Genomic DNA, 25,930 nt, shown 5'->3' with positions numbered 1-25,930 from the left:
TTTTGTTGATTATTTTTTTTATATGAACATACAACTTTCCTAACTCCATTTCAAAGGCCACCTCCATCATATGCCAAATTCCCACAGGTACATGGTCATCTTTGGACCTGGGCCAGTCACGTTCAATTCCTTGGATTTGTTGGTTCTCTTCTAGTGTCATCCTTTTAAATTTCTGTAATTGCAGTAAGTCTTAATGTTTGGCCACTCTTTTTTCTGGGATCTTCAAAGTGGTTTTGACTAATGTTACATTTATAGTACCCAATATGAATTTCAAAATTAGTTTGCCAAATTTAATGAAAAATCCTGTTGTAATATTGAGGTTGCGTTAATATATTAATTTTGAGTAAATTGGCTCCTTTTAACTATTAAATCCTCCCTTCCATTTCATTTCTCTTTTTTTTTTCAAAAAAGATTTTTATTTATTTACTTTTAGAGAGGGGGAAAGGAGAGAGAAAGAGAGGGAGAGAAACATCAATGTGTGGTTGCCTCTTGCACCACACCCCCTCCTCCACAACCACCACACTGGGGACCTGGTCCACAACCCAGGCATATACCCTGACTGGGAATTGAACTGGCAACCCTTTGGTTTGCAGGCTGGCACTCAATCCACTGAGCCATACCAGCCAGGGCTCATCTCTCTTTATTCATGGTTTTCTTTTACATCCTGTAGTGAAATTAGTGAAATTTTGTAATCATCTCCATAAGGACCTTACACGTTTTCATTAGGGTTGTTGCTTTATATTTTATGAATTTTGTTGCTACTTTAAGGGTTTATATTTATTTTGTTTTCTAAATTTTTACTACATAAAATAGCTATTGGCATTTGAATATTGGTTTTGTTAACTGGTAACCTTGCTGACTTTTCTAAAATTAGTTTTGTTTGTCAGTTCATCGTTTTGGACATATTATATAATAATGGTTTGACTCTCCTTTACAATTCTAATATGTTTCCTTTTTTCTTGCCATACTTACTAGCCAAGATCTTCAGTATGATATTTAAGTTTGTGTCTGATCTTGGAGTGATGAAGTGACTATTCAGTTTGTTTTTTGCTTAGTTGTTTTTTTTTTTAATCACAAATAAGTGTTGAAGTTTGGGTATTTTTTCTGTATATACTGAGATGTTTCTTTTCCTCTAAGATGTTCATATTTTGAATCAATATTCTAATATTTGAGGCATTCTTGGGATAAACCTTATTTGACCAGAAAGTATTATTTTTTAAATCCATTGCTTTTTTTGTACTTACTATTTCATTTAGGGTTTTTTTGCTTCTGTACTTGTCAGTGACATTGGTCTAAACCCCTGTCCTTGTGTACCACATACAGGGTGGGGCAAAAGTAGGTTTACAGTTGTGATACAGGAAACAGAGTTTATTTTTTTATTATTTATTAATTATTTTATTATTTTACATGCGAACAACTGTAAGCCTACTTTGGCCCCACCCTGCATAATGAGTTACATAGCTTTTCTTTTTATTCAAGATGTATATTTCTTGATTTGGGTGAAATGCAGTAACCTAAAAGTCACTATTTTCACATACATTTGGGATATGGATGATCTGATTCATCTATGATGTAGATTTTCTTCTTTTTCTGTGCTCTGGAATACTGGTTATAATGTGGGAATTATTCATTTCTTTAAGTTTTAGTAGAATGTACCTGCAAAATTGAGCCAATGAATTCTGGAGCCAAGACTTCCCGTATAAATTAGCTGTGAGACTTGGACAAGTCACTTCACTTCTTTGGCTACAGTTTTGTCATATATGAAATTAACATTAGTGCCTACTTCACAGAGTTGTAAGGATTAGCTCAGTCAGTACATGTAAAAAGCATTTAAACACTGCCTGGCACTTGGTACTGCAATAGGTGTTTGTTGCTTCTATTATTATTATTATTATTGAGTTTTTTTCCCCACTGCCACCTTAAATATTTTTATAGTTTATGTTTTTGGGACTATTGTCAAAATTTGTTTTTCTAGAAAATTGCTTATTTTATCTAGGCTTTCAAATCTATTGCATTCACATTTTCCCTGTTATTGTCATATGATTTTTTAAAATATCTAATTCACCTGTACTTATGGGCCCTGTAGTATTGCTAATGTTTATTTGTGTTCTTGTTTTTTGTGTCTTAAACTAGCTTGAAAAGGTTTGTTTCATTCCTTTTTAAAAAACCTGCATTTGATTTTGGTAAAGTTGATTATGCTTCTTAATATTTATTGTCTGTGTTTTCTATAAACTACTTCCTTTGCTCATTTTTCTGCTGTCTTTTTTTTTACTGGTTTTTAGGAGTTATTTATAGGTTCTGAGCACCAGTCTTGTTGCTCAGACCCCTGTCAATTTGCTTTCTAGTTCATTAAATTTTCATCTTTAGTGGTTCCTTCATTTTTTTCACACTCAGTTTTTGGGGGTGGGGAAGTGAGTTCATGTTTGTTTATTTTTCCTGTTTAGTTTTTGCTGTTGGTGTTTCATTTTTTTTTCTTTCTGTTTCACCCCCCCCCCCCAAACTATAAGAGAGACAAAATGGTCACTTTTGTAAGAAGCTGGCAAAGTTAGTCTGTGCAGAAGTGTGTTCGGCATGGCGATTTCCCACCTGTGTCATTTAGGACCTAATGTTAGGTATTAGGTGGCTTTCAGATCTGGTCTAACCTATACTCTGCCAGGTAAGGACCTCTGATGGAGCTCTGATTACGTGTGACTGTTAGAAACTATTCAAATTCTTCAATGACTGAACCATCAGTGGAGTGCTCCTGGGGTAACCATCTCACAGAAAAAACTGGGAGTATGAATGTGTTGTCCGGTTTACTGGTATCAACTGGTTAGGTTATAGTCTTCAGTTATTCAATTAAACACTAATGTACATGTTGCTGGCAAGGAATTTTGTAGAAGTGATTAATATGTATAACAGTTGACTTTACAAGATTATCCTTGATAATTTGAGTGGGTTTGACCCAATCATTTGAAAGGCTTTAAGAGGTGAGGCTTCGCTGAGGAAGAAGAAATTCTGCTTGCCGACCGCAGCTTCCGCTCCTGCCAGAGTCTCTCCCAGCTTGTCCCTCCCAGCAGTTGGCCCTGTGGGTCTCCAAGTTGCTCAGCCCTCCCCTAGTCACATAGGCCAATTCCTTGCCTACATCTCTTAATAGTTCTCTCCTGCTGGTGCTCTTTCTCTGCCCTGAAATAGTCCCTTCACATTGAATTTCAATTTTTGTCCAAGTTGTACATGCATACACCATAATTTAAATAGCCAGTTACTCTACAAGACAATATTTAAAAATCTCTCTGTCTAGAGGCAACTATTTATAACTCCTTTCAACCTCCACATCTCTAAGAAACATGCATATGTTGTTACTTAAACATGCATATGTTGTTACTTCTTGCTTTCTCAGTTATTGGCATGATTTTTTTTGACAACCTATTCTCTTTAGCTCTTTAATCATTTCCTTGCTAATTACTTCTCAGTACATTTACATTGTTATTTTGGTTAGCTCAATATTCACCATCGTTATTATTAATATTGTAAATGTTATTCATAGCTGAGCCCAGGAGTCTTGTGTGATTTATTTTTTTCCTTTCTTGCATTTCTTGTGTGTCCTCTCATACTAACAAATGAATGCATAACATATATTACACACACATGCATATGTGTACCCTCTAGGTCGGCTCCACGGTTGTCATCTTAGGATCCCATTCATTGTAGTCCCAGGGATTCATTTTAGTTTATTAAGAGAGAGTAAATATATCTTACTGGATCCCACATTGTTTTTCCTGGTGTATTCCATTGTTTTGGAGAAGCACACGCTCCAGTAGCTTCCTAAGAACAGAGAGAGGAAAGGCAAAATTTTTGAGACGTTGAATGTCAGAAAATGTTGGTATTCTATTTTTATACTTTACTTGGTAGTTTGGGTGGAAATGGTTTTCTTTTAGAGTTTTGAAGGCATTAATCCACAGTCTTCTAATTTCTAATATTGCTTTTGAGAAGTATAATAGTATTCTAATAACCTATCCTTTTTTTAAGGCCTGTTTATCCTTGCTGAAAGCTTGCAAGCTCTTCTGTTTGTCTTCAGTGTTCTGAAAGTTTACAGTTTTTAGCCTTGGTGAGGGTTTAAATCATTTCATTTAATCCTGGAAGGTTGTTCTTAAATTATTTTATTAATGCTTTTTTTTTTTTTTTTTTTTACTTTTTTTCTGTTCTATCTTTTTAGGCTTTATATTATTCAAATGTTGGCCTGGTCTTCTAATTTTTTCTCCTATATTTTATTTTTTCTGTTTTTGTTCTTCCTGAGAGACTCCCTCAACCCGATCTTCTGTTGTTTTTAAAGTTGTTAAAACTAAGGGCAGGGGTTTTTAAGATGGTGTGTTTGGGTCCATGGATGGAATGTAGGGGGCGGTCCATATACTTTAATGAAAAAAAATTGTCTTTATTTTCATTTCACCTCTATCTAAAATGTAACATTTCTTCCATTATAAAATTAGACAATGTAACACAGTTGTAATATTAGAGTACTTGTGACTTTTTCACCAATAAAATTAAAAAATCAGATATTTTTACTTAAGATTTTTTGGGCAGATATCTCAAAATATTTTTCTGTGCTTATCACAGCTTAAAATTACTGTATGTATTAGATCTGCTATTGGATTTTGCTATTTAGTACATTGATTTAGAAAAAATTCTATTACTAAAGCAGTTTTTTCTATCTTATTAAATGTATGCAAATATAATTGGTTTTCACTATAAGTCTATTTTACATTTTACAAATAATTTTCTCTGTTCTCCTGGGCTAGTCACGTTCACAGGGTATAAGGCTAACTCCCCTAACCCCTACTTTTCAATGCAGTAACCCCTACCGTCAGCTCCACCTGCCCAGTGCAGAGACCCTTCGTTTTGCTCTCTGCAGTGAATGCGCTTCCCCCCTGCTTGGGAACAGTGCCATCACACTCTGCCCGGTGGAGAAGGGGTGTGGGGCCCCTAAAAGACATTGTTAATTAATCCTCCTGCTTTAGTTTCACCTCTTTTACCCCTATTCTAGGAGTGCCTAGTGGTATGGATCCCTGAGCCCTTGGTGTTTCGGCATCTTGCTCCTCAACCTCTCTTTTGCCCTAGGATTCCACCATTCCCTGCACCTTTAAGGCAGCTACCACTCATTCATCTTCTTTTCCATCACGCACAATTTGGTGGCTGTTTTTCTCTTGTTTTCATTGTCCTTGTAGGTTCATGCCTTTAAAAAAAAAATTCCTGTGCTGGCATTTAGTGGCCTTACAAAAGCTAGTATGTGTGTTCATTCGATGGTTTTAATAAGAATCCCTTCTGATATTTTTTTGTATCCTCACCTGAGGACATTTTTTTTTTTCATCGCTTTTAGAGAGAAAGGAAGGGAGAGAGCAAGAGAGAGAGAGAAACATCGATGTAAGTAAGAGAGAAGCATTCATCGGTTTGTCTCTTGCACACCCAAGCAGGGAATTGTACCCACCCTGACTGGGGATCGAACCTGCAACCCAGGCATTTGCCCTGACTGGGAATCAAACCCACAATCTTTCAGTTATGGGATTATGTTCCAACCAACTGAGCCATACTGGCCAGGCCTTCTGATTTTCAAGACATTTTCTAATATGTGAAGCAATGTTCTTTGCATTGTAGATTATTTGGTTTTTCATATTTTTTTTAGCCAAAATTGAAATTCAGGGCCATCAGGCAACATGAGAGAAAGATTGTCTTACATTTTTTTTTAATGTATGAATGGCAGTAGATTATAGGTCAGATACGTGGGTTTGAATACCTTCTTCACCACTAGCTGAGTGACCTGACCCTACGACGGGCTTACTTAGCTAACTCTCTGTTTGGGGTCATAATTTCTACCCAGCAGAGATCTTGTGATGGTTATGCTTAAGATAAAAGTGGTTATTAAGCCTTTGGAAAGAGAGCCTCACCTGTAATGGTCATTAATAATAGTATCTGCTTGTATTGTTATGATTGTTATTTAAGGAACTCTCTAGTTAGATACTGGGTTGTTGGCGTGGTATTCATACCAACAATGGGAGCAAAAACAAGCAGCTAGAAGATCCTCCTTCCTTTGCAGAGAAGAGCTATTCATGGGCACAGTGCCTCTTTATGCCATTAGAGTGTAGCGGAGGGGTTGTTATGCTTGGTGCTGGTTTTAGGGAACCCTGGAGGTGTTTGTCTCAGATTTCATGGCAGTGTTTGGGGATTAGAGTGCTTCTCTGCTGTGAGCCGTGCTTTCCTATCTTGCATTAGCTATCAGCAATCAGACTGATGCTTTGATTAACAGAAATGGGGCCGCATCTCAGAGTGGTAGCCAAGCGCTTCACAGCGCCCACCTTGCCTTTGAGGCAGTCACATTGCCTCAGCTGACACTGTCTTGTCCATTCTGGCATCTTGTTACCCTGCCTACCTCAGCTTCACGGTGTCCATGGAGCTGGGCATCTGTTCCCTCCAGAAGACTTTGCAGGTGGGCCAGCCTGGAAGAAATCACCAGGGACCAGGGCTCCCCGGTCTGTAAGTCCCCCCAGTGACCCCAATGTCTACCAGCTGCAAAACCTCCCAGCTGCTTACCTGATTATCTAAACATGAGCTCTTGACCCTCCCAACATCAGAATGGTTTGATATGTTAATTTTAAAATTCTGAAGTCATTTAATGTGAATCCATGGCAATTTGTCAATATAATTCAATAACCAGGGGGAAATTGAGATCTTGTGCTTGGCATAATTTTCTCCACATCTGCTACCTTTTCTCATCTTCCTGGGCAGGAGGGTGGGCGTGGGGGATGAGAAGATCTAAGGATAAGTGTGACTTTTAATTTCACCTGGGGCCGTAAATCGATATACATTTATTATTCAGCCAGCACTAGCATGTCCCTGGGTAATTCTATAACATGTGCAGTGTCAGAATGGTTTGAAATTTGTCCTCATTAGGAAAGCAAAGGACGCTTTTTTTTTTTTTTTTTTTTTTTTGCAGTCGTAAGCAAGTGAGCGTCCATATTCCCTCTGTGCTGTCACAAAGCTGACGAAAAGGGAAAGTGTTGGTCTTTGGGGGAATGGGTGTGTTGGATTTTCAGACAGGCCCTTTGTCTGGTGTGAGTTCACTGTGACCTGGAATTGCATCTACTGGTGTCACTGTCATAAGGAATAAACTTAAAGTAGGATGTGATACGTGGTACTGCAAAAAAAAAAAAAAAATCATTTCTACAAAAGGTTTTCCTGTGAGCAACACCATGAATAAAAACACTCTGAGAGGAGGCTGTATGAAAAAATGGGAGTGGTGGCGGAGAGGATGGAGAAACTCAGCATCACAGTGTAGGAAGGTGCTGCTGGCTGACGACAGCCAGAAGCAAGGATCCTCCATTTTATGTGATAATAGGAATCATTTGGAAGATGAATTTGATTTCCAGGTGTTAACTCACACCCCACTTCTGTTTTGCTGTACGAGTTATTGGTGGGAGTGATGGTGGATGTCTTCGTCTGTCTGGCTGCTATAATGAAATATAGATTGGGAGGCTTAACAGACAAACATTTATTTCTGCTTATTATCTCTTTGTTAAAGTTACCACTGAGATCATTGAGCATCCTTATAACCAGTTTTTTGAACTCTGTATCTGAGAGATTGTTAGCCTCTGTTTCATTTAGTTCTTTTTCTAGAGTTTTCTCCTGTTCTTTCCTTTGGGACATGTTTCTTTATCTTCTTATTTTGGCTGCTTCCCTGTGTCTGTTTCTGAATTAGGCACACCTGCTACACCTCCCGGTCTTGGTAGAGTGGCCTTATATGGTAGGTGACCTTTGGGGCCCAGTGGTGCAGTCTCCCCGGTCACCTGAGCCAAGTGTGCCAGGAGTGTCCCTTATGCCAGCTGTGTGTGTCCTCCTGTTGTAGTAGAGCCTTGATTGCTGTTGGCATGTCAGTGGGTGGGGGTGAGTGTCAGGCTGACCGGCTGCGAGGACTGGCCATGATCACAGCATGGGAGCAGCTGTGTGGAGGCTGACTCCAAAGAGTGGGATTTGCCCCAGCAGGGTCTGGTGTGTTGAGATCTCCTGATGGGTTTGCTGCTCTATTGTGGTCTGAAGCCAGCCACCTGGTGAGTTGGTTCTGGGGCCTCTTGAGAGGGGCTCCAGTGCATGCCAAGGTCGGCAGCTGCCTGGGACTGGCCTGGAGCTACCTGGTAGCAGCTACAAAGCAATCAGTGTGCTGGAGCCCAGGGTAGGTGCCTGCAAGCAAGTGAGGCTGTGCGTGGGTCCCTTATGAGGATACCTGAATTTATAGCAGCCCTCTTCTGTCTCACCTGGATGGATGGAATCCCTTCTGATCTGATTAGGAGCCAGATGTTGTGGGGGCTCCTTTTTCCCATCACTGGTGCTGGGGAGCCCAGTGCGTGGCTGGAAAACTTGCTCCTAAGGGGGTCCTCTGCAGCTGAGACATCCCTCCTGATTCTCAACTACAGTATGTGGCTGTAGGACCAGATCATTTTGTGTTTCTGCCCCTCCTACCGTCTTAATGTGGCTCCTTTATATCCTTAGTTATAGAACTTCTGTTCAGCTTCTTCAGGTGGTTCTCCAGGTGAATTGTCCTACAATTTAGTCATAATTTTTATGTAGTCATGGGAGGAAGCAAGCACAATGTTTACCCACTCTGACATCTTCATCAGAATTTAAAACATTTATTTCTCATAGTTCTGGAGGCTGGAAATTCTGAGGTCAAAGTACAGATTTGACGTCTGGTGAGAGCACTCTACCTGCCTTGCAGATGGCCACCTTCTTGCTGTGTCCTCACATGGCAGAGAGAGATCCTTTCTCTTGTGTCTGTTCTTGTAAGGGCACTAATCCTACTCATGAGGGCCCCATCCTTATGACTTAATTATGACTTAATTACCACCCCCCGCCCCTGCTAAAGACCCTACCTCTAAATACCATCACACTGGAGAGTAGAGCTTCAGCATACGAATTGGGGGGGAACACAAGCTTGCAGCCTACTGCAGGGAGAGTGGTGGAGTTCAGTTTTAGCCAGTGGGCTGACAGGGTTGGACAGTTGCATTGGGACATCCTGACAGCCAAGGTCTTGATCAGTAATTGGACTAATCTTTTTAGAGGCTGCTGGTAGATGCTGATGGGAGAGATTGTTCTAGTAGTTTCTCTACCTGAGGTCATTTTTCCCTGATATTTTGACCTGAAGGTACATGATGGTAGGTAATCTCCTAAGTAAGGGGAGATGGTTAAACCCCATCAGCCTTCTTCCTGTTTCTTTGTCTGTTTCTTGCATCTCAACTGCCTATCTTCACTGAGAACTTACACAAAAAAACCTAGTGTGAACCGCAGGCATTTAGACTGAGTTAGAAAAAACCTTCCATGGGGAAGGCTGTGGCACAGATTGCTAGACTCAGACTCAAGGACAGTGCAGAATGCACTGTTGATACCTGCCACAGCACAGATGACTCTCAAAAATGTCATGTTGACAAAGAAGCTGCACAAAACTGTATGATACTGTATGATTCCATTTACGTAAAATTGAGAGAAGACTAACTTAATCCCTGGCAACTGAGGTCAGAAAGTAGTTGCAGGGGATGGAAAGAGGGACGTGAAGGAGTTTGCTACAGTAATGGAAATGCTGTTTTGTTTTAGGCATGGTTCAGTGGGTGTTACCACTAGCAGAATTCATCAGATGGAATGTCTAAAACCTATACATTTTATCATGTTAATTATACCTCAATTAAAAATTATGCAATAATTAAAAAAAACCCAAACAAATTAATCCCTAGATTCCTTTTGGAGGCTGGGTATAAATCAATCGTAATTAATTTTAGCCCTGTGGTTGCTAAATTCTAGGTCTGATGTCCTTGCTTAACCACTTTTTTCAACCCTTTGTGAGGTCATACTCTGTCTCCTTCTGCCCTGCAATTGTCTAGACACTTTCTGGCCACTTATTGCTTTGTTCCAGTTCAGAGGGAATGACTAACTAGTTTCTAAATTGGTACTGTCCAGTACAACTTTCTGTGATGAAGGAAATATGCTGAATCTGTACTCTCCAATATGACAACCAATAGCCATGTATGGTTATTGAGCACTGGGATGTGGCTTGTCCAATGAGGACCTGAATTCTCAGTTTTATTAATTTTAAATTTAAAAAGCCATAAATGTGTTTGAATGTGGTAAGTGCTATTAAAATAATTGGGAATGGAGAGGAGTTATAGTCAAGGAACAACTTCACTGAGAAGGCACTATTTGAGCAGAGATATGACAGGGGTGAGGAAGTGAGAGGAAACAGCATGAGCAAAGGTCCTAATGTAGGAATATGTCATTATGTTTGAGGAACAGGGAGGAAGCCTGCGTGGCTGGAGCAGAGTGGGAGAAGGGGGGGATGGTAAAGGTGAGGCAGAGGGTCAGCTCTGTCTGGTTGGTTTGGTTGGGCCGGGCTTTGCCGAGAGGGGCTGGAAAAGGTCATCACTTTATCAGTGTATGTCAGGTCACAGGAACTCATCCTCCAGGTCACCGGCCTGTGGATGAGGCAGTGCTGGGCCCTGAGTCCTCCCGGAGAGAAGCTGACCACGGCCCCGATCTGGCGGACCAAGGCCTGTTGATCTAGTGTGCAATGACTTAATACCACATATCTGCACAACGACCCTTCCCAGAACGGGTTTTATCAGCTCTCCCCTAATTGCTTTTGAATCCCAAAATTGGCCTTGTCACTTTCACCACGTTCTAACATAGAGAATTAGAAGGAGTTGACAGTGCCTGGGCACCAAGGTAGAGGCAGCTGCTGGTCGCGAGCCCTGAGCTCTACAGCACTCTCTCTGCTGTCGTGGGGAGAGCCACCTGCTCTGTATGAGCCTTGGTTTCCCCTTGCATCATTGACTAAATCATCTCTAAGCCCTCTTCCAGTTCTAATGCTCTATAATTTTAAGACCACTTGATGCTTATAGGGAAGGTATGCTCTCCCTCGCCTGGCCATGGGCCAGTTGTGGGGCTGGTGGTGAGAACCTGGGCCAGAGCAGGGGCATGTGAGTGTTTCTATGACTCAATCTCTTAGGCAGGACAGGGTTAATCTTGGCATAGACCACAGATTCAGGGTGGAAAGCTTTTTGTACTGCAGAGGCCTGTCAGGGTCTTGGAATTTGTATATAAAGTGATTTGTCCCATTGAGTTAAGGTGCTGCTTTTCATGTTTGGGGACCAATGAAGGTGGGAAATCACAGACTTAGGGTAGTACTGGGTCTTAGAAAAGACACTCTTCTCAGATGGACTGACCATCGGCCTTTGCCATATGTGGTCTGGAAGGTGGAGGCCAGGCTGAGATGGCTTCTCCTAAGCTATCCTGAAGTTTGGGTTGGGAGCTATGGGGTGAGAGGCATGCAGGGGCCTTTGGAGTAGGGCCTTCATGTCCCACGGCCCTGGCCGGCGGGAGCAGAGAGATGTTCACACCCACCTTGTGTCTGGTGTATGGCTGTGAGGGTCTGTCTACCCCCTTTTGCAGAATTTCAGCCTTGCCTTCACCGATGTCCCACCTCCTTTCAAAGTTCCAGAGAAACAGCTGGCACTCAAGAGCACCCATTCCGAGGTACATTCTCGTATCCTGTTTGATTATTAGAAATCCACCAGCTTAGCCCTCTCCTCTCCCTGCCCCACCCCCCAGGAATGCCTTTACTGAGGTGGTTTTGTAACTTCATGCCACTGACGTTTAGTGTGGGTCAAGATGACAAATGGCTACATGGACAAACATTTCTGCACCTTCCATAAAACTACTTGTAAAAGTCTGGGTGATCATGCTTATGACCTCCCTCTGTGCAGTGTGGCAGTTCCTATCACATTTTTTATTTCCATGGGGATAGATACTGAGGTGAATGAGAAAGGATCTCTTCTGTCAGTGAGCTTACAGCAGAGGGAGACAAGGAAAGAAACAAGGGCAAGGCCACGTCATGGGGCCCTTGAGACCACGGTGCAGTGGGGGTGTGGAGTGGAAGTGTCAATTCTTAGAGCATGAGTTGTCAGGAAATGCTCAACAGAGGACAAAACACTTGAGATAAGTCTATAAAAAGGAGTGTTTACCCATCCAGATAGTGGAGACATATCAGTAGGAAATTCATGAGGCTTGAAGTCAGCCCCTTAGGATCCATGTTCCACCATTGACCTCTCTAAGCCTCCTATTTAATCTTTAAAATGATTGTCCTTTGGTCTCTGTTCCCTGCCTAACATCATAATAATGGACATTATGTATATTATGATAATGTACATGAGCTGAAATATGGAAGTATTTGTAATTGTCGCCTAAGGATTCCCTGAGATAAAATGCTATCTAAAAAAAAATCCTCACCTGAGGATATGTTTTTGTTGATTTTAGGGAGAGAGGAAGGGAGGGGGAGAGAGTGGGAAGGAGGGAGGAGCGGAAAGAGAGAGAGACAGACAGACATCAATGTGAGAGAGAAACATCGATTGGTTGCCTCCTATATACACCCTGTCCGGGGATCGAACCCACAACCTTGGTATGTGCCCTGACTGGGGATCAGACTTGCAACCTTTTAGTGTATGGGATGATGCTCCAACTGACGAAGCCACCCGACCAGGGTGATAAATTACTTTTTTAAAAAAATTGGTTATATTGTTATGTAACGTACATACAGTAAAATTTCTCATACAATATGATGGGTTTTAGTAGACGTATACAGGCACAGAACTATCACCACAATGAAGATACAGAATATTTCTGTCACTCCAAAAGGTTCCATTATGCACTTTTGCGGTCAGTAATTACCTCCCCTCCCCAACCACTGATTGCCTTCTGTTGGCATAATTTTCCCATTCTAGATTGTAATATAAATGGAATCATAAAACATTTAGTTTCTTCTGTCTGCTTTCTTTTACTTAGCATAATGCTTTTGAAGTGAAGCCATATTCTTGCTGAATGCTTCAGTTCACTCTTTTTCATTGCCAAGTAGTATTCCATTGTATGGACATATCCCCTAGTTTGTTTATCCATTTACCAGTTGTTGGACACTTAGGTTGTTTCCAGGGTTGTGACATTGTGAAACTAGTGGCTAAGAATATTAGTGTTCAAGTTTTTGTGTGGATATAGGCTTTTGTTTATTTTCAGAAAATACCAATGAGTTGAATTGCTGGGTCCTATGTTAAGTTAATATTTACCTTTACAAGGGATGGCCAATCTGTTTTTATAGAATGGCTGTACCACTTACATTCCTACCAGCAGTACATGAGAGTTTTTGCTCACCCACATCCTCACTATGATCATTATTATTTCTTTTTAATTTTATTGACTCTAATTGGCATGTAGTAGTATCTCATGGTGGTTTTGATTTACATTCCCTGTTGATGAATGTTGTTGGCTAGTTTGTTCTTATTTGCTAATCATACATCTTTTTTGGTAAACTGTTTTGGTCACATCTTTTGCTCACTTTCTAAAAATTGAGTCATCTATTTTCTCCTTTTGAATTATAGAAATTCTTAATATATTCTGGGTATAATACCTTTGACAAATGTGTTTACAAATTTTTTTCCCAATCTGTGGCTGCCCTTCATTTTTTAAAATTTTACTTAGCTTTTGAGTCATTGGCCAGTCTTCTTGCACTTTTTGCCCTCATCATCTATCCAAATCTGAGATCGTGGGGGCCCAGTGCGACTAACAGTGGAAACTGAATACCTAACAACGAAACGGCTGTCCCTCTGTTTTTACGGAGTCCGTGGTTCAGTGATGATATGAGAGATGTTTACAAGGCCACAGATGAAGCATCCTGGTACAGTTTAGATCAGGGAACTAATGGAGTTTCTGCTGCCAGCTAAGGGACCCTGGGCAAGTCATTCAGCCTCTGTGCATCTGTTTCTCCACCTGTCAAATGCTGGCTAGGCCTGGCTATGCGCATTGAGTGAGGCACGACAGGTGTGGCTGCACTTTGAAAGAAGTCAGTGGTGTTTCCTACCTGCTTGGGTTGCAATTTCTTATCATTAGCTATGCCTGCTCTGGCTCCCTAACTCTTAGAGAGGAATCCTCTTAGAAATACTTTTATTTTTTATTTTTTATTACCTCAGGGACTTAGCTCAGGTTGCCATAACAAAATGCCAGAGACTGGGTGGCTTAAACAACAGGAATTTATTGCTCACACTTCAGTGAGATAGCCACCTTCTCACTATGACCTCACCTGGCCTTTCCTCAATGGGTACAGGTAGAGGGAGAAATCACTTCCTCTTCTTATAAGGACACTAATCCCAGCCCAAGGATCCCATCCTCATGACATCATTTAACCCTAATTCCTCCCAAAGCCTTCATCTCCAAGGAGCATTACATTAGGAGCAGGTTAGAGCTTCAACATACTCATTCTGAGGGACACAAACAGTCCCTAACAGCAACTAATGTCTTGAGCAGACTCATGACTACATCTCTGTGACTATGTTCTGCTCTTGCTAACGATAGATGTGGTGGCAGTGTGGAGAGAGGAGAGCCAGGTGTCCTCTGGTGGGGAAATCACAGGGGACTTCTAGGATTTTGAAAGCTGGCTTTGTAACAGTGGAAATTTGTAACAGTGGGAAATTGTAACCCACCCCCACCATTCTTTGGACATTGTTTCTGTAACAGTGCTGACTCTGACTACTATGTAGCTTGTAGATGAACAGCATTTTTATATAAGAATCCTAGGAACTAACTTGAAAAGATACAGGCTCTGACCTTCAAGCATCCCAGTTCTGGAAGACTGGCTGACTTTCAACCATGGAGCCAGGATGACGTGGAGCCAGGACGATGTGAAGTCAGGATGACGTGAATCCATGATGACTAAGCCAGGATGATGCACACCGGATGATTAGTTGCCTTTGTGGAGGAAAGGGGGCCACATATTAACCTGACAAGCTCAGGAGAGGCCTACAAACTCAGAGACCTAAAGTAACCACAAAGGATGGTCTGAAATTAAAACTTATTAACTAAAAGCAATTCATGGCAGGTAGTCTTGTCATAGGCCGGAATCTTTCTCTAACAAAAGTCAATCTTTACCTTAACTGAGCCTGTCTAATTGATATTTTAATTCCTGGCAATTGTCAGTTTGGCTCAAATAAACTCACTGAAAATTCTCTGCAGGTTTGAATGTCTCTTACGTTGACTCCTTATAGGAATGGACTGCGCTCGTCTGCCCATAGAGAGCTTTTCAACACTCTCCCTTGATCTCTTTATTCTGTTTCCCTCTTCTTCCTTATAAAAACCTCTGCCTCTACTGAGATGCGGACAAGGACCTTGTGATGTGAGTCCCTCATCTTCCCAGGGGAGATGGGCTTTGAGATATGAGTCCCCCATCTTCCAGGCTGCCGGCACCTGAAGATAAACCACTTTCCTTTATATCAGCATCCGCCTCTTGGTATTGGCTTCTGTGGTGGGGCAGCAAGACCTGCTTCTGGTTACAGTTTTGGGAGAGGGACTATGGCAGGTCTGTGCCAGCCCAGGTCCTCCGTGGGTCCTTCAGGGTTAATTTTCTTCTGAGGCAGATCAGTGCCGCAGTAGCAAGCCAACTAAACCTTGTAGCTCTGGGTGAGGCCTTGAGATGGTACAATCTCTGTTCTCTCAGACTTCAGGACGGTGTGATACAGGCATTGTTACTTCGGAGCCAACCCTGGGAACACAGTGTGGGTGGCAGAAAAAATCCAGAGACAGGAAAAACGTGAGTTTTGCATATTGGCTTCTCCACATTCACAAAGAGCATTTACTGTGTGCTAGGCACTGTTTAAGCACTTTGTAACATCCTCATGCAGTGGTGTATCAGTTTCAAGCTGAGTAGGGGCACCACTCTAAGTGAAACTGAATAGGGCGTTGTTGCAGGGATGGGACCTTCAAGGACGGGGGTTGCTGGGGAAGAGCCCCTGTCAGGCTGCCGCCTGGAATCTGGGACTGAAGTCAACGGGGCTGTCCGGAAGGAAGGAAACGTGGGTAATGGGTGGAGCAGAGAAAGGACAATCTGGTTGCCTGAAGATGGACTGGAACCACGACTCAGCCCTGATGACATGGGTACCTTTTGCTATGAAGCTGCACACCTGCCTGGCTCAGAAAACGGAGGCGCGGGCGGGGCTGCAGGGGGAACAGGGGGTTGGCTGCTGCCCTCCCTCCAAGGGGAGCCAGTGGATCAGCAGCCTATCGTGGGCTGCAGAGCACCTGCCCTGCACCTGCCCTCAGGGACTAGGAGCACCACTTCACTTCTACCTTCCAAATCTCACGCAGATGTCACTGGTGGCCACATGTGACTCAAAGCCACCTGGGAAGGGAATTCGGCTCATTGCTGTGGACACACTACACAGCCACGAGGAGTGGGAGGCCCGCTGTTTTCTCCATTTTACAAAGGTGGACGTGAAGGAATAGAGGGAGGTTCAGTGACTTGCCCAGAGTCACATAGTTATCCAGTGAGGCTTCTGCTTTGGTGCCTTTAACTACTATGCAGTGACATCAGTAACCCCATCCCCTGTTCCTTCACGAATTGGACCTCAGAGCCACCCAGGCCTGGAGAACTTCTCTAAAGATGAAGCTTCTAAGGCAAAGAATAGGTCCCAAACATCCCTTCTCTCTTGATAAGCCACTGTGGGTCCCAATCATAGTCTCTTGCATTTCTTTATATATCACCATGCAACTTTTTTCTCAGTAATAAGTCCCCTGTGTTTTTTTTATAGGAATGGTTACAAACTTAGCCTGGGGCTTACCATGAGCACCTTGTGTGGCCATTTAGTGGACTAAGTTAGTGCCTAGATGATGTGTTGGGCCCTTTGACAACAGTTGCTACCTTGTAGCTGTTTGCCAGGGGCTGTAGGTATCATGCTGCCCTTTATGGAAAAGAGAATTGAGATTTGAGAGTTTGGCTTTGTTTCTGTAGCAAGTGATGCATTTTATCCTTGAACAAGGGCCTGCTGGCTCATCCCTGCCCTTTGTCAGCAGTAAGCTTCCTGGATTAGCAGACCCGGGAGAGGACTGCCAGAGCCAGAGTGGCTCTTCACGAGCTGCATCTGGGGGCGGGGGGCACCTCAACCCCCAGCACCCTGGGACCCAGGTGGGATGACTTTAGGAATGAGAGCTTTGCAAACCCAGTGACTGAATGGAGCCAGAAAGGTATGGGGTGAGCAAAGTCAGAATTCAGCCTCTGAATTTGGGGCCTCAAAGTGCTTTGTCGAATGTCCCAGTCTCCCCTCTTAAGCTTTCTGCACCCCAGCAGCACCTGGGTCTATGTTGACACGTGATTCCTTATTGACACCCGCATTGCTTCTCCTGGGTGCTGTCCCCTGCTGAGTCCCTGCACAAAGGGCGCTTTGATCTGGGGTCCTCCTTCCATGGCCCCTGCTGGGTAGCCTCATAGGGGGATCTGCCAAGGGGCCAGGTTTGCCACAGTCCTTAGTGATAATTTGAGGAGATGAACCTTCAGTAAGGTGATTAATTAAAAAAAAAAACAAAACTTTAAAATTTAAATAATCTTAGATTTATAAGAGTTACAAAGACAATATAGAGAGTTCCCTTATAGCCATCATCCAGTCTCCCCTAATGTTTAACATCTTACATAGCTCACCAGGGTGCGCTTGCCTCAACTACAGCATTGATAACACTGTTAGCAAAACTCCAGATTACCCGGGTTCCCCAGCTTTTCCACGTAACGACCTTGTTCCTTTCCAGGATCCAGCCTGGAACACAGTGCTGCACAAAGTGCTCACGGCTCCTTAGCCTGCAGCCTATGACAGTTTCTCGGTTGTTCCTTGTCTTTCATGGCCTTGGCATGTGTCAAAAGTAGTACTCAGATTTTGGTATGGCCCTGGTTAATGTGTCTGTCTTTTTACAATTAAGCTGAGATTCTGGATTTTTAGGCAGAACACCAAGTGTTCTCACCACATCATATCAGGAGGCACCTGATAGTGTAACTTATTATTAGTCATTTTAATCTTTATCACTTGGCTGAGCTCACTTGCTGGGCTCTCCGATGTAAAATTACTGTCTTTCCCTTTTTTACCCTATTGATTAGATACCAGTCACAAGTCCAGCCCACACTCAAGGGAAGGGGAAATTAAGTTGTGCTTCTCAGAGGAAGGGGTTGCAAAAGATTTGTGGACATATGTTAAAACCAACTGATCGGGACTGTGGGGGAGGCACTTTGGCATCACGCAGATAGATACCCTGTTTCCAATGAGGGGATTTTTCTAATGACTTTGTTCAGTTTTGAACTCAGGGAAGCAGTCCCTCTTCCTAACTTTGTCAGCAGGTTAGTGAATTTGAATAATAAAATGCTTAAGGAATCTAATTTCTTTGCCTATCTATGGTGCTTTATCAGATTTCTGCTGGCGGTTGCATTTTAGTATGAGAGAATTTGGAGGCTGTATCCCCAGGGAGCAGCTCAGCATAGCCTGCAGCCGAGGAGCATCATGGGCCCTCGGGTCATGAGACAGCGGTGCTCTCCTGGACATGTGACTTGCTCATTTGCTTGCAATGGTGAGGTAACAACTTATAGGAAGTGCTAAGATAACGTCAATAGCAGAATGTATTTTTAGATGCCTTTTCCTCACCTTGAAGGCTATAGTTGAACTTCTTGTTGCCTCATGTGAATTTAAGGGAGAAATGTGGTCATAAGTAGCTCCAGTGACACTTGACCCTGCGTGTGGCTAATTTAGTGGCTCTGTGTTGAAGTGTTCTGAGGCCAGTGGTACACTTAGAGGTTCTAAAATTCTTAATCAGCTGCTTTTAAAATTATCTATGAAAAACTCAAAGCATAGAAGGTACGGTTTTTAGTATTCTGACCAACTCTGTTATGATCAGTGATTGCCAATCACTTTGGCCTAAAAGTTCAAAAAGCAGTCTCCTACAGGAAAAGAAATACTTTATGGGTTTCTAAGGAAATATATGTCAGGATTGTCTGTTTTGGATCATCTTTTCCATTTCCCAGTGACACAGGTAACTAAGATGAAAACAAGCAATATACCCCCCTCCTGGTAGCAGTGACTGATTATCCTGGGAACAAAGCTCATCTTTAAGGAAGTGATTTGCAGATAATCTGCTCTAGCAGGTGAACTGTTGAAATCTGGAACTTTCTCTTCTAGGATGATTTCCTGTTCAGTGTCTCCATTTTAAGTGGGATCCTTTGCAGCATCCTGGCCGTGTTGAAGTTTATGCTGGGGAAGGTTCTGACCAGCAGAGCACTCATAACGGATGGTGAGTAGGCCAGCGGGGCTGATCTGTGAGGGCGGAGGTCACAGTGAGGGAGGATGCTCTGCGCATCACTTTGAGCGGCTTGCCTTGCAGAAGAGTTCAACAGTTGGGAATCGGCCCTCACTAGCCTCGCCTCCCCAGGCTGTTTAATGATTCTCAGGGTTCTCATATCAGGGCAGGTGGCTCGTGCTCTGGGAATATAATAAACTCTTCATGAATCACCTCCACACTGACCTCCTACCAGGGAAGACTGGGGCTGCCTAGTCTCTTAACCTTGAAGCACACAGCACTTTCTGGAATCTTGGATTTTATGTGCATTGCTCCAAATAAAAAGTAAATGTCTCTTCTAGAATCTGTACAAGTTTTCTTTGTGGATGCTCTGTGCTCGTTTTCCCCTGCAGCTAGTGAGACACTTACCTTCAAGTTGCAATTAGCAGGGCTTTGCTGGAAAAGTGATCTGTGTCTTCTCTCCTGAAAACCCAAACCAGGTCCCTCTGTGTCCCTAGGGGTCAGGGGGAGCTTCCAGCATGGCCTCGGGATGACAGAGAAGGGTGTGAAAGCGGGAAAAAGGCATTTCAGTTCGAGAACGAGTGCTGGTGTATAAACCAGAAACTTGGCAAACACGATCACCTAGCCACTTTCGTTTTCTTTATTCTTGAGCATGTGCAGTTGTCAGGGGGTCAGGAGTAGAGACAGGAGCCCTTGTACCCTGGGGTGAGCAGTCAAAGGGTAAAAACTTGCAGGTTGGTATGTGGCTGCACAAAATAGAGCAGAAATTATTGGATTTTTAAAAAGATCTTCTTTATTTATTTTTAGAGAGAGGGGAAGGGAGGGAGAAAGAGAGTGAGAGAAATATTGATGTGTGAGAGTTGCCTCTTGCACACTCCTACCTGGGGACCTGGCCCACAACCCAGGCATGTGCCCTGACTGGAAACCGAACCAGTGACCTTTTGTTCTGCAGGCTGGTACTCAGCCCAGCCAGGGCTTGTGTTTCTTCTTTAAGAAAATAGCCTCTTAGGCCCATCACCTCCCAGCTCTCAAGGTTCTCTCCTCTGTGAAATGGGTGAACGCAGGCAGACAAGCACAGTGGCTGCTGGTTCTGTCGTGGAGGGCGCCAATGGCAGTGCAGAGGGCCCTTCTCTCCCAAGTGGCAAAACCTGGTGACGCCGTGTGGACTTTGACTCCTCGTCCTGTGCTGATGCCCTGCTCTGTGGGGAGCTGGGCTTTTGTACAGTGGGGCAGGTAGGCAGGAAGTCAGAGTGGTATTTCAGCTTTGCAGCCACAGCTGCCCTGGGAAAAGCACCATCAGTGTGTGTGTGCGTGCACGCGGTTCCTTTGAACAGACCTGAAGAAGTTGGGTCTTACATGATCTGACATGCTGACTGCAAACCAGGGACCCCAGACACTAGTCAGTTGACCACTACCACCGGCAGCATCAGAAGTGCTTGTGGTGTTCGTTAGAAACACAGATTCCTGGGTCCCACCCCTGAAGATTCTGGTTCTGAGGACTGAGGTGGGCCTAGGAATTCATGTTGTGCACCAGCGCCCCGTCCATGTGATGCACCCTGAGGTCCGTGCTGCCTCCATGGCCACCCTGCGGGGCCAGGGCACAGTTGCATCCCAGGGGAGGTGGACGTGTCAGTGTCCCTTATGCCATTGTGACCAGCAGAGCCTGCCATCTCCTTCTGTCCTTGCAAGATGACATTTTTCTCACTGTGCTGTGGAGGCCCTGTACCCATAGGAAACCAAGCTTTTAAAATAGTAACAGCTGTTTAAAATAGTAAAAGGATTGGCGTCTGGGACTGGGGCTCCCATGCCCCTGCTCTGCTTTCAGGCAGCGTGCAGACCCCTGTGTGGACCAGGTGGCCTAGCCGGTTGAGGCTGTGCCCTTGGGCAGGCCCGGTGAAGTTAGGACTCGGCAGAAGCAGGTCCTGGGGTTGCTGCTGTTAGTGTGGATACTGCAGTGACCCCGCCCAGGGGGGTTGCAGAGTTCTTTTGAGCCTGGCGCTGTGCTCTGTGCCATGTTAGCTGGGAACCTAGCTCCTCGTGCAGAGTCAAAATGACCTCTGTCCCATGTCTGTCCCTTTGCTATAAAGAGTCCTGCCTCTGGTCTAAAGGGACTGCTCTTCCTACCAGGGCCGGATATGAAGAACTTGTGACTGAGTCCCCTGAGAGTAATGCAAGCCTGCCTGAGGCCACAGCCTGGGCGGGCCTTGGGTCTTTGCGGTCTCTGTCACCTCCTCCGACAGCATGGATTTATATAGGCAGTTTGCATCAAACAGACCCCTAAAGCGTGCTCTTTCCTCTCTGGGGCTGACCCAGAATTTGGGGGGAAGTGTTCATTCCTTGTGGTTTTTGTGGTCTGGTATTTTTTAATCTGGAAAAGAAAACGCCTCCTTTGGCCGTGGAGTCCTTTTCTCAGGCCTGAACAACACAGGGAGGGGTGCTTGTGTTGCCACCCTCGAGGTCCCTTCATGTTGCTCCCAGGGATGTAGCTGCCAAGCCCTTTAGGCCCAAACCGAGTGAAGGCCTGGCTGGACCCTGGTTTCTCCAGCCGTGTGTTTTGTGTTTTGTGCCTCCCTCTCGTGTCTCTGTGCCTGGGGCATGGGTGACGGCAGGCTAGGGAGGGGGAGGCCACAGGGGCCTGCACAGCTTTCTGGGCTCCCGGTGGTGAGCACAAATAGCTCCTCTCCCAATCCTGAGTTGGGCCCTAAAGCCACAGAGCCATTCTGACTTGCAGAGCCTCCCATTTTATCTATTCAGACACAGGAGTGCTCTCCCAGCCTGAGGGTAGACCCAGTAGTCAGACCCTCCAACCCATGACCGTGGGCTTGACCTTCCCACAAGGGTGACCCCTCAGCCTTGACAGATAGCTCTCCACGTTTTACAGATGCCCCAGTCGCTTTCTATTTACACTTTGCTGTTCTTTTAACTTGCCATTGCTTACTTGATATGGCACACCGAAAAGACTCCAATGATAAGTATCTTTTTCCTGATGAAATAACTTCTGCCTTCGTAATATTCACACACAAAACTATCCACATATCTAAGCAGTATTTCCATCATCCTCTTGAACCAAGGAGGGCTCATTACAAAGTGGATGGTTTAGGTGGAAATTGTTCTGCAAACAGGAAAGGAGGGAAGAGTGCTCCTCAGGCTGAGGGAATCGTGGGAGGGAGCCCAGGGCATCTGAGGGGGCTGTGTGAGGAGGGGGCGTGCAGGGGGAGGGGCCCCCAACCAGTGGGTTAGAGCAGATCACGTAGGACTTCATGTCAAGGGCAGGATTCTATATTTGTTAAATATTTAAACAGAAGAGGAGACATGAGAAATGTTTTCTAAACAGCCCTCTGGCCATCCAGTGGGGAGCGGAGGGAGGGAGGGGGTGCTGAAGTGGGGCGAGGTCTCTGGGGAGCTGGGGGTGGTGGGTGGTGGCTTGGACAGGGGTTGGGGCAGCGGGTGGAGGGTGTAAGGGGGTTTGGAGAAACGTCAGCGCTGTGAGGATGAACAGGGCGCGGGGGGGGGGGGGGGGGGCGGGGTTGATGGGAGAGTGAGAGGAAGACGGGTTCAGCAGAGAGCACTGCTGCAAAGGGCAAGGCCCGGCACCCATAAGGGGCCTGGCGGGGGAGGGGCGTGGTATGCCCTGCGCCCCGCTGCTTGATGGGAGTGTCAGCAGAATGTGCAGCAGTAATTGCAGCCTCCTGCTAATTGTGTTCTCTGGGATCAGGTTTCACTCATTCATTGATTAGCAGAGCTAGGGAACCATCTGTAATCTCCTCTTGGTTCTTTCCTCACTCTGAGAGGAGGGGGAGAGTGTGGGGTTGGGGCACGGTACCTGTCGTTGGTGTCGAGGGTTTCTGAAGGGCTGGCTCTGGAGGGCATCCTTTGTGGCTGCTACCCTGAGAATGTCGCTCTCTTGTTTGGCCCTTCCTCCCCAAGAAGAAAGCAAGTTCCACACAGTGCTGCTGGTGCAGGCAGGGAGGATGGGCCTCACTTGTCACCTGGTGGGGTGGCTGAGTCCCACACTGGAGCTGTATGTGAATTGGGTCAGGCTCATGCCACCAGGTCCTTTGTCACTGGGTTGTGTCCTTACAAGAAGCAGATCTTCAGAGATGGGGGACATCAGGTTGTGGGTAAATTCCAGACTTCCCCACTCTGTTCCATGAAGTGTGGTAAATCTTGTCTAACTAGATTATGTTCCTTTAGATTATTTAGTTTAGTCAACGTGTGATTGTTACTATCAGCACTAGGCTGAAGCTAGCTTTGCATTATTTAAAGTAAATGATTTTGTACCGCACGTTAATACTACAGACCAAGCAGAGGAAGATTATGAAGAGGCACCTGGGGCAGGTCTGAATTAGAGGCCAGGAGCCGGGCTCCACGGGACCCGTGGAGACAGTGGAGACTGTGAGTTGAGCGGCCTTTGCCGACTCTTCTCTCACTTCTTCACAATTCTAAAATGCCAAGAGTCTCTGATGGTTTTAAGTACATGAAAACTTTTAATCAGAATTTTCTTCATAAAATTGATGCCCTTAATCATACAGTTTCTTAGCTAGTCATTAAGGCCAGCATGGTGGTGTCTACTCAAGACAGCCACTTAAACTGCTAACAGCGTTAATGCTTGACAACGGCTCTGGTTTTAACTGAGGAGGCAGGAACAAGCTAATGGGCCTGGGAGCGGTGCGGACAGCACCCTAGAGGTGAGGGACCATTTGGGCCTTGCGTGCTGCATTCGTAAGATGGGTGGTTTGATGGGCAGGGCTGAGAGCTCAGGGTTCTTTGTGTGGAGTGCCTGCGGCTGGGCTGCAAAAGCTTTGAAATTCTGAAGGATGGCTCCAGGCAGATGCAGGATTGTTCCCCAGTCTGTGTGCTTGGCCCAGCGTTCCCTCGCAGGCTTGTGAGAGGTGAAGGCGAAGCTGAAATGAGACAGGCTCTGTCATAACCAAGGTTGAGCAGAGCCAAGAAGGCCAGAGGCTCCTTCTAGAAAGTGCAAGTGAACCAGGTGAACAGACCGTGAATCCATCAGCTGTGAACTGTGTCGGGAGGACGCATGGGAGGGAACATAAATGGGGTGGGGCCCTGCTGTCGGAAACAGGAGGCTGGCTGTCTTGGCTGGCAGAGCCGGTGCCTTGGTGGTGCTGAACGGACATCTAGTGGCCGTCTTTGGGAACCTCACGTTCTCTCTGCTTCCTTTCTGAGCTCCACTAGGTTTCTCTGTGGGCTCCATGGGCTGGCTTGTGCCCTTGGCTGACAGATGGAGGGAGAGGGGTAGAGGTTGCCGTCTGCCCAGGGGCAGCGGTCACCTCCCTCTTGTTTCTCCCTTTCCTCTAGCCACCCCCTAAACACAACCTCCAAGTCTGAGAGTGGCTGAGACATAAACTCCAGCCCAGGTCACCTGTGACAGAGTAATGCTTCTGCTGGTTATTTTGGTGACCTGCTGAGAAAAGATGTGGGCCACAGAGACTTAAAAAAAAAAAAAAGAACAGGAAGATGCAGAGGACAGCCAGAGGCTGTCCATTTACTGAGGTCACTGGCTGCTGCGAGGGGAATGGATTGTGGGTTAGGGGAGATGGGGGCAGGAGGGGAAGCAGGGAAGGCAGTGAGGAGGTAGGGATGCAGGCAAGGGATGAGGGGGGCTTGGGCTGGGGTTGGGCGATAGGGGTGGTGAGAGGCATCGGGATGGAGAATGAGTTTTGGAGGTAAGAGCTGGCAAGAATAACTTGATTGATTAGATTTGAGGGTTGATTAGATTTGGGGGTTAGTTTGATTTGGGGGTTGATTCGATTTTGGGTGTGATGGAACAGTGGGCTCCTAGATTTTTGGCCTTGGCAGCTAGGTGGCACCATTTATAGAGAAGATGAGGTGTTTCAGAGCAGAAACTGAGGTTTTTGCTTTGAACATGTCCAGTTTGAGATGCTTATATGCGTGAGTCTGCAGCTGTAGGGAAAGGTCAGGCCAAAGAAAGTTGGGAGACACTGGCATATGGGATTGGAGGTGACAACCTTGAGAGAACGTAGACAGAGGAAGAGTTCAGGGGGCTGAGGCAGGGTGCTCTGATGGGGGAGAGGAGGATCTAGCAAAGAAGACTGAGAAGGAAGAGCTGGAAGGGGAAAGGGGGAAACCAGCAGAGGCCTGGAGGCTGAGGAAAGTGCTCCTGGGAGGCTGTCAGATGAGGACAATGACTGAACCATGGCATATGGCAGCATGGAATGAGTCACACTGACCCCAGGCACGACTTGGGGGAGGAGAGAACCTGACTGAAATGGGCTGAAGAGAGGTTGGGAGGTGCACTTGGGTAGGCACCTCTTCAAGTTTTGTAAAGGCCGACGATGAAGGGGGCCTATGATGTGGGTGGTGTGGGGTCGGGCAGGAGTTTGAGGTGGGTGATGGGAAGGGAAGACTTATCCCAGTGGGAATGTTCCAGAAGAAGGAGAAGAATTTCAAGAACTAAGTCCTTTGGTGAACAGGTGTGCGGGAGTTATTAGTCTTACGTAGGAACAGTGGCAACTGGAGAAGCAACTGAGTGAGTGGGGGCAACTGTCATGGTGGGTGGTGGACTGGGCGTTGGGAGGATGAGGTATTGTTGGCCGGACCTGCGTGCTCTTAAAGGGACATGGCCCAGTCATCAGCTGAGAATTGGAGTGAGAAGACAGATTTGACGGAAGAGCAGAGCGTTGCAATATCCAGTGAGATGTCGTTGCAGGGCCCAGCCAGGTTTATCTTGTTCCGTTGCTGGGGCACAGCCTGTTGAAGTCTCCACCTTGGATCCTGAGAATGGGCCTTACCCAGG

The 25,930-nt window shown here is 45.2% G+C and overlaps 1 protein-coding gene across 2 annotated transcripts in view; it reads left to right on the top strand.

Annotated features, from left to right (window-relative positions):
- The window catches only part of TMEM163 (transmembrane protein 163), a 228,684-nt gene that overhangs the window by 195,211 nt on the left and 7,543 nt on the right, over positions 1-25,930 (top strand). For both annotated transcript variants that reach the window (XR_008529873.1, XM_054582016.1), the window contains exon 6: positions 19,035-19,146. Coding sequence is in view for 1 of the 2 variants with exons in the window: in XM_054582016.1 (XP_054437991.1) it covers positions 19,035-19,146 (112 nt within the window). In the remaining variant the exon portion in view is untranslated. The remainder of the gene's footprint in view (positions 1-19,034; positions 19,147-25,930) is intronic.

This window comes from Pteronotus mesoamericanus, unplaced genomic scaffold (assembly GCF_021234165.1).
Source record: "Pteronotus mesoamericanus isolate MK-2021 breed Mesoamerican mustached bat unplaced genomic scaffold, CSHL_Meso_final contig_1173, whole genome shotgun sequence".
NCBI classification, from domain to species: Eukaryota; Metazoa; Chordata; class Mammalia; order Chiroptera; family Mormoopidae; genus Pteronotus; species Pteronotus mesoamericanus.
The sequence above is the reverse complement of the archived record's forward strand: the minus strand, read 5'-3'. Positions and strand labels throughout refer to the sequence as shown.